This window comes from Salvelinus sp. IW2-2015, linkage group LG36 (assembly GCF_002910315.2).
Source record: "Salvelinus sp. IW2-2015 linkage group LG36, ASM291031v2, whole genome shotgun sequence".
Taxonomy (NCBI): domain Eukaryota; kingdom Metazoa; phylum Chordata; class Actinopteri; order Salmoniformes; family Salmonidae; genus Salvelinus; species Salvelinus sp. IW2-2015.
The window spans coordinates 7,937,174-7,946,475 of NC_036875.1; the positions used below are offsets into that span (position 1 = coordinate 7,937,174).

A 9,302-nucleotide genomic window follows, 5' to 3' on the forward strand; every position below is an offset into this window, starting at 1 on the left:
ATTTGTAATCATGATTGGTAACTGGCCCTAATTGATTTGACTACATTTTTTAATATAAACTTTTTTCCCCTTCTGTTTTTCATGTTTATGGTCACATGTTTGTCAGTACAGGTCCATAGTGAAAGTTTATACAGTATTTGGTTCCTCATGCCACAGATTCTTTGAATAATAAATATGATGTACAGTTTGAAGAAGAAGAAAAAAAAGGGGGGGGGGGGAAGCTAGTTTGGGAGGAAGGATTCCCACCTCCATCTTGCCAAAGAAAGTGTCGAGAAGGAGGATAGGTTTCAAATAATAACTACTTCCGAACGCCCGCTCCGACAGGAAAGGGGGGGGGGCGGCGGCGGCTATGTGCCACATAACAGCTGGGGGCACATCCCACAACAATGAGGATTGTAGCACCATTTTCAAATTCCCACCACACCAACATGCAGGTAAAATACTGCGACCAATTTGCAGGTAAATCATACTGCGACAGTTGCCTAGTTGTGCTAACTGAAATCTTACAGTAATAAATATATTGCAATTTTCTTAAATCTCTATTATAGGGGTGCATACAGACATTTCATTATGACAGATGTGCGTACACATTCTACATTGTGGATGATATAGTTATTGATGTTCTTATTAATATCGTAAACATTTTATTGTGAGAACAAATGAACATTGCATTACGCCCAGCCATAGTCTGTCTATGAACTCAGGAGAGAGAGGGACATACTTTTTTGATGAATTGTACTGCCGTCTTCATTTGCAATGTAAACGGATAAATCTGTTTTGGTGGCTGACACAGCTGTGTGTATCGCATTGTATGAAAAAAAAAAATACTCAGGTTCTGAGGATGAAGAGTGTCGACGTAGATCCTTGTCTCAGATTTCATGAGAAGGTCCTGGAGAGGGGGGTGGGGTGCATGCGCGCGTAGGGGAGGAGAAAATTGGGATTTAGGGATGTTCTTTGTCTGTCTCCCCCCCGTATTTCTCGAATGCGGGTAATAAAGTGAAGCTTTTTTTCGATAGTGGAGAGAAAAGTGACCAGACATTTGAAGAACATTTTTTTTAGGCATAGCCTACAGGCAAAATTCAAGGAATTTAGAAACGGAGTAAGTAGGATTCAAGGTAAGATTAATAACAAATACGTCAACCAACAAAACTGAGCGTTAGTTTGTGTTTAGGATATTTTTTGTGTTTCTGAGTGTTGTGCGCTAACGTTAGCTGGCTGCTTGAAGCAAATGTTTTTCTCCTAGCTAACTTAGCTACTGCGTTCAATATTTGATGTAAGTAGCTATCCTCTCTGTCTAGTTTAGATACCAAACAATTGACTGATTGGCTAAGTGTTACTAGAGAGAAGTAGGTAACTAAATATGTACTTAGCTAATTGATATCTTGATTTGTGCTAGCTTGTTCCTTCGTGCGAGGGGATGAAGGTGATGGAAGCTATCGAACGCAGCACGAGGGCACCGTAGGAACGTAGATTTGTATTTAACCCATTTTCTACGGCCGTATGTAATAGCTTCTCTCTGGCTGGCAACTTTACGTGTACATGGGGTAGTATAGTTAGCTGATTAAAGGCAAAATAGCAGAAATGTACTTTTAAAGCCACTGGAGGCCAGTTCTTCGGCGCGAGCAGCCTACTGCTTGCCCTCCCCACCACCCTGTACATTCAGGCTAGACCGCTCTAACGTTGGAACGTGCCTGGAATTTGTACGTTTTCTATGAGAGATTAGAGGTAATCTGCAGTTGAAACAACAACAAAGCCCCTACTTCGCCGCCTTTTTAATGTAAATAGCTTCTAGATGGGGCTGGAGAGATGGACTCACTCACAAATTCATAGACGGGGCCACCCATGATATCAAAATTATAGTTTGAACTAGGTTTTCAGGCAAATAATGTTTGTTTTCAATTACATTGTCTGTAAACAATCAATCAAATTCATTTATAAAGCCCTTCTTACATCAGCAGATGTCACAGCTGTACAGAAACCCAGCCTAAAACCCTAAACAGCAAGCAATGCAGGTGTAGAAGCACGGTGGCTAGGAAAAACTCCCTAGAAAGGCCAGAATCTAGGAAGAAACCTAGAGAGGAACCAGGCTATGAGAGGTGGCCAGTCCTCTTCTAGCTGTGCCGGGTGTAGATTATAACAGAACATGGCCAAGATGTTCAAATGTTCATAGATGACCAGCAGGGTCAAATAATAATAGTCCGTGGTTGTCGAGGGTGCAACAGGTCAGCTTCTCCAGGAGTAAATGTCAGTTGGCAATTCATAGCTGATCATTCAGAGTATCTCTACCGCTCCTGCTGTCTCGATTGTTGAAAACAGCAGGTCTGGGACAGGTAGCACYTCCGGTGAACAGGTCAGGGTTCCATAGCCGCAGGCAGAACAGTTGAAACTGGGGACAGCAAGGAGTCATCAGGCCAGGTAGTCCTGAGGCATGGTCCTTGGGCTCAGGTCCTGAAAGAGAGAATTAGAGAGAGCATACTTAAATTCACACAGGACACCGGATAAGACAGGAGAAATACTCCAGATATAACAGACTGACCCTAGCCCCCGACACAAACTACTGCAGCATAAATCCTGGAGGCTGAGACAGGAAGGGTCAGGAGACACTGTGGGCTTGCTCCTACCCACCCTGACGATACCCCCGGACAGGGCCAAACAGGCAGGATATAACCCCACCCACTTTGCCAAAGCACAGCCCCCACACCACTAGAGGGATATCTTCAACCACCAACTTACCATCCTGAGACAAGGCCGAGTATAGCCCACGAAGATCTCCGCCATGGCACAACCCAGGGGGGGCGCCAACCCAGACATGAAGATCACGTCAGTGATGCACCCCTCCTAGGGARAGCATGGAAGAGCACCAGTAAGCCAGTGACTCAGCCCCTGTAATAGGGTTAGAGGCAGAGAATCCCAGTGGAGAGAGGGGAACCGGCCAGGCAGAGACAGCAAGGACGGTTCGTTGCTCCAGAGCCTTTCCTTTCACCTTCACACTCCTGGGCCAGACTACACTCAATCATAGGACCTACTGAAGAGATGAGTCTTCAATAAAGACTTAAAAGTTGAGACCGAGTCTGCGTCTCTCACATGGATAGGCAAACCATTCCATAAAAATTGAGCTCTGTAGGAGAAAGCCATACCTCCAGCTGTTTGCTTAGAAATTCTAGGGACGGTAAGGAGGCCTGCTTCTTGTGACCGTAGCGTACGTGTAGGTATGTACAGCAGGACCAAATCGTAAAGATGGGTAGGAGCAAGCCCATGTAATGCTTTGTAGGTTAGCAGTAAAACCTTGAAATCAGCCCTTGCCTTAACAGGTAGCCAGTGTAGAGAGGCTAGCGCTGGAGTAATATGATCACATTTTTTGGTTCTACTCAAGATTCTAGCAGCAGAGTTTATTTAGTGCTTTATCTGGGTATCTGGAAAGTAGAGCATTGCAGTAGTCTAACCTAGAAGTGACAAAAGCATGGATACATTTTTCTAAATTTTTGGACAGAAAGTTTCTGATTTTTGCTATGTTACTTAGATGGAAAAAAGCTGTCCTTGAAACAGTGTTGATATGTTCGTCAAAAGAGAGATCAGGGTCCAGAGTAACGCCGAGGTCCTTCAGTTTTATTTGAGACGACTGTACAACCATCAAGATTAATTGTCAGATTCAACAGAATATCTCTTTGTTTCTTGGGACCTAGAACAAGCATCTCTGTTTTGTCCGAGTTTAAAAGTAGAACGTTTTCAGCCATCCACTTCCTTATGTSTGAAACACAGGCTTCCAGGGAGGGCAATTTTGGGGCTTCACCATGTTTCATCGAAATGTACAGCTGTGTGTCATCRGCATAGCAGTGAAAGTTAACATTATGTTTCCGAATGACATCACCAAGAGGTAAAATATATAGTGAAAACAATAGTGGTCCTAAAATGGAGTCTTGAGGAACACCAACATTTACAGTTGATTTGTCAGAGGACAAACCATCCACAGAGACAAACTGATATCTTTCCGACAGATAAGATCTAATCCAGGCCAGAACTTGATTAAAAAGGGCCAAAAGTGGCGTAAACAAGGTTATATTTTGATTTCTGATGAGGTAGGACAGTTGAACTAAGCTCTTGAAGCATTTAAGTTTCATATTTGTCATTAATTTAAAAGTACAAACATGGATTTAGCAATCAGATTGCCCCTTTTTAAGGCAGTTTATGGTCAAGAATTTATAATGCCCAAATCATCCATTTCTAAAATGTACTGTGCATAGCTCATTGATGTAGTTTGGAGTAAATATATATTTGGTGCCCATTTCATGAGATCCTTGCCCAAGCTTGTGACATCTCAAGAAGGAAAAGCTGACATAACTGGTATTATACATACTGAGCCAAACTCATGAGGGCTGCCTTTGTGAGACGCTTACATTGATGTTAATGCCATCTGGTGGCTATTAGTGATATCTTGCTGATGGTTCACATCTGTCTCCTGATGGTAGTACATTGCAGCTAAGGCAAGATATAGGTGCATTTGCTCATCTATCGTGTTATGTGCCTTTTTAATTCCATCTGCCATCTGATTTTGCTAGGGTTTTTTGTTTTTAATATTTCCAATCAAATAGACCATATGAGTATCCATTAATTGATTGACACTGTTTCATAGAGGCCTGTAATGACAAACAGAAAAAGAGGCATACATCACACAGACCCATTTTATCCTTTTATTAGTAGCCTATGCGTATATCACATCTACACACTTCAGTTGGTTGGTGTAGTAAATGTACTGGTTCTCTGCAGGCAATAGAGGTCTTCTCTGCATATTATGTGAGCAGTTTCAATATTGTAGTATTTGTGGGCACTGAAACTGATTTGTGCCTATTATTTGCCTAAAGAGTTGAGGTATTTGATGACAAGCAAGCCTCCTATATCCACTAGAATAGTCCAAATTTGTCAAACAGTCTGGTCTTTGTTCTACATAACTATTCTTACCCAATAGCTGGTCTGAYTTTCCCAGGAATAATTGGCAATGAAGTTGGAATTGTTTAGGGGTGTGTGCGTTTGGTGCTCACACGTGTTGCAAACTCTCGTACTGAGGAGAAGTCTTTTTCGTCATTTTTTCCAGCAATGAGCTGCACACTTCTGGCAGTTGAGAGGTTGTCGTTATAGAGTCGGGTTAGACACCATTCTTGAGAAATCCAAATAGTAAAATATGATTCAATAAAAATGTAAGTTGAATATTGCATAGTTTATTCTAGGTACTGCCTCACTCTCAGGAGCTATACAAAATGGTGTAGGCCTATATAGTCTGTTTTGCTCACTTTTTCTCCACTCTTCCCCCCCATATAGAGTTGAGTGTCCCTCTCCCCCCACTCCGGAGTCACCATGAGCTGGAGTTTCCTGACTCGTCTCTTGGATGAGATCTCCAACCATTCCACCTTTGTGGGCAAGATCTGGCTCACGCTGCTCATCGTCTTCCGCATTGTGTTGACGGCTGTAGGAGGCGAATCCATCTACTACGATGAACAGAGCAAGTTTGTGTGCAATACGCACCAGCCCGGTTGCGAAAATGTGTGCTACGACGCTTTTGCGCCGCTCTCGCACATCCGTTTCTGGGTCTTCCAGGTGATCATGATCACCACCCCCACCGTCATGTACCTGGGCTTCGCCATGCACAAGATTGCCCGCATGGACGACGAGGAATACAGGCCCCGTGGTAGGAGAATGCCCATGGTGAGCCTAGGGACCAACCGGAACTACGAGGAGGCGGAGGATAATGGTGAGGAGGATCCCATGATTTCGGAGGAGATTGAGGTGGAGAAGGAGAAGAAGAAAGAGGAGAAGCCCAACAAGAAGCATGACGGGCGCCGGCGCATCAAGCGCAATGGCCTCATGAAGGTGTACATCTTCCAGCTGTTGTCGCGTGCTGCTTTCGAGGTCTCCTTCCTGTTCGGCCAGTATATCCTCTACGGCCTGAAGGTGTCTCCCTCGTACGTGTGCACACGCTCCCCCTGCCCGCACACGGTGGACTGCTTTGTGTCGCGCCCCACAGAGAAGACCATCTTCTTGCTCATCATGTACGGGGTGAGTGCCCTCTGTCTGCTCTTCACCTTGCTGGAGATCCTCCACCTGGGCTATAGCGGCATCCGGGACTGTCTCTGCCGCCCTCGTCCTCGCCCCCCAATTCCCCACCAACTGGCTAGCCAGCGTCCAACACTATGTGGCCACCGGGTGCCCACAGCTCCTCCAGGCTACAACACAGCTCTGAAGAAGGACCCCAAGGGCATGCGGTTGGACTACAACCTGGGCGACTCGGGCCGTGAGTCGTTTGGGGACGAGACTTCACAGCGGGAGCTGGAGAGGCTGAGGAGGCACCTGAAGCTGGCCCAGCAGCACCTGGACCTGGCCCACCTGAACGAGGACACCAGCAGTCCGTCGCGGAGCAGCAGCCCAGAGTCCAACGGGACGGCCGTGGAGCAGAACCGCCTCAACTTTGCCCAGGAGAAGCAGAGCAGCACCTGCGAGAAAGGTGTGTTTATCTGGGCTCTGGCATGCATCACAAAAAGTATAACATGTTGGTTTTAAGATAATACTTCTGTAGTATTTTGCATGTAATTGTCATTTTACAGTGGTTCGAATCAATTAATGGATGTTGTGGATTAGGTACAATTATTGTCTACTTGAAACTGACATTACATTTTTCTCCTTTTGCCTCCAGGTTTGCGAGCCTAACTTCTTCATTTGCCCACCTGGCCCTCTTATGATATATTCTCACATCTGGGACAGTGAGGGTATGAGGGAGCATTGTGTGGGAACAGTTGTTGTGTATATGTGACTCGAGGAGGATTAATTGGTCTGCCTTTCAGTATTTAGGCCAGTGAACGCTCAACTGAAACATGCCAAACTCAACYAGTAGGCTCTTCCTACCCAGCTACACTTGACCATGTCTGAAGATCCAAAGTGACCCAACTGTTTTCAGAACATGTCTATTAGTCTCTCAGGGCAGCTGTGCTGTTTTGTTGAACTTCCTTTAGTAGTTTGTAGTTATTCCTCTTTGCTGGAGTTTAGAGGGGTCCATCTCAAGTTGGCCTTGAACCTTAAACTGGAGTTTACATTTCAGCCATTCCAAGAGGGTAAGGTCAAGCAAAGTGTGTCACAAAACCATGTCAAATGAGTTTTTTTGGTGAGGAATACGGAACCACAGTGAGTCAGTGTTTGAACTGGTATGGTAATAGACAAGGCTCTCTGCTGTTGAGCATAAGAAAAGGTACTAAGTGGCCAATTCAGAGGGTGTTGGTGATATTATGGAGTGAATAACTGTCTTCCATGTGCAACAGCTTACAATTAGTGAATGGTTAAAACTGTGTGTCAACCACCAGTCATAACTGTTATATTTGAGTTGTAGCACACCAACAGCAATACGTAGTTTGCAGAAATAACCTACTTTGATCATGAAACCCCCCCCAAATCTGATGCCAAGTCTGGGAACTGGAAGCCTTTTTTGGCACCTTTGTCCAAAGGATCAAAAACCTGGGTAATGCTTGAATTCATGTACATTATCTTGTATGTTTATGTAACACATGCTTTTGATACTGTTCTTTCATTTAGTTTTATATGGTAAATGTTTGGATGATGTTGACACTTGGAAGTGCAAAATGAAGCCTTTAAGGCAGTGGTATTCAAAGTTGTGGTCATGCCCAAATAGTTTTGTACACATTTTTGTATGGGACAAACATTTTGAGAAAGATGATTAGGGGGAAAAAATTGTGTTCAGTAAATGTATCTATTGGTTTCTTCATTTTGATYACCTTCAATTCATCACACTTTCATCTCTTATTTGTTGATGTAAAGATTGGAATTCACCCCCAAAAAATCATTTACGGTTGTCATTAGATTCGGTCGGGGTGGGGTTGCAATACATTTTTGCGAGGGTGGGGAAATGGGCTCCCGCTAAACATTTTTGAATACCACTGTGACCAACTAGTAACAAGTATGAAGTTCCCTGCTTGGTGGGGGGGGGGTTAACCCCCAACTCTGGGTTATTTTTTATACATTGTGTGTTTTCCCTGAATATTTGTGGCTTTGTTACTTCTCTACACATTTCAAAATCTATGCTCGGTTCAGTGTTCATTGAGGCAGTGAGTATGTTTACATGCACACTAATAATTAGATGTTAAACTTATGGCAATAGGCTGAGTATGGCAATAGTCATGTAAACACTACTCTGCTCATCTTGAATCGGCCTAATGTTAAAATCGAAGTAAGCATACGCTGATTAAAATACCTGGTTTTCTGAAATCTGTAGAATTATTAAGATGGCTGATTCGGCGTTCCAGCTGTGTATTTGATCTGCCATGTGCCAGCACCAGTAGTGCAAGCCTCCCTCTTATCTGCAAGTGAGTTTGGGAAAACTGAAAGGATGCATCTTAGAAATGGTTCACATACAAACTTTATATGTCCCAACTCAGAATCAAATAGGTGTCAGAAAAATAACATGGTCCGATGTTTATTTTGATGATTTTCTGCATTTATTGAAGTCCCATTAGGTAGCCTGATAACATACGTGAAAAAAGATTATTAGGGAAATTGTTCTTGCAAGGCTTTTAAACAAACTATTATATATTAATCTGGCTATGCACGAACCGTATTGTGTGCATGTTACCGTACTCTGATGCAAATCAAATTCAAAAGCCATAAACTGTTAAGAATGCCTCCCCCATGCTCCAGTCTGTTTTATCTTCTAACAGTTAAAACAACCCAATGCCTTGACCATGATCTATAATGCAAATGTTCATGTTATCTTTTGAAGGTTAAAATGACCCGATGCCTTGAATGTGATCTGATGCTGTCAGAGCACTCTAACAGCAGTGCCATTAAGTGTAAACTCATCTCAAACWATTTTTTGATACTTGCTTTAGTACTTTTTTTATTTCTTAAACTTTTTCAAATAAATTCATGTCTACCTTGAGTATCTGCAAGTTGTATGCAAGGCAATGTGTAGGCTGGTATATATTAGGTGTGTACATTTTCTGTCTACAATATAACACTGAATTGTGCCAGTAAAATATCTTGGCACGGCCCAGTACATCACTGGGGCCGAGCTCCCTGCCATTCAGGACCTCTATACCAAGTGGTCTCTGCTACCACACGGCAAGCGGTACCGATACACCAAGTCTGGAACCAACAGGACCCTGAACAGCTTCTACACCCCCAAGCCATGAGACTAAATAGTCTGGGTAGGTATCTGGTTAACTATCTGCCTAGACACTTTACCCCTACATATCTACCTGTTAAGGCAGGTTGCCTATTTAAGAATGCACTGGGTGAGGTAGGAGCTC

General features: G+C 43.6%; 1 protein-coding gene across 2 annotated transcripts; it reads left to right on the forward strand.

Annotated features, from left to right (window-relative positions):
- The first annotated feature begins 881 nt into the window (after positions 1 to 881).
- gjc4b (gap junction protein gamma 4b) lies at positions 882 to 8,932 on the forward strand. 2 transcript variants are annotated; one of them, XM_023981301.2, is made up of 3 exons: positions 882 to 1,099; positions 5,314 to 6,493; positions 6,683 to 8,932. In XM_023981301.2, the coding sequence occupies exons 2-3, from the start codon at positions 5,350 to 5,352 to the stop codon at positions 6,694 to 6,696; spliced, it is 1,158 nt and encodes a 385-aa protein (XP_023837069.1). In that variant the 5' UTR covers positions 882 to 1,099; positions 5,314 to 5,349; the 3' UTR covers positions 6,697 to 8,932. The 2 variants fall into 2 exon arrangements, with proteins under 2 accessions (XP_023837069.1, XP_023837068.1); XM_023981300.2 differs by having other exon boundaries at positions 883 to 1,115.
- The last annotated feature ends 370 nt before the right edge of the window (positions 8,933 to 9,302 follow it).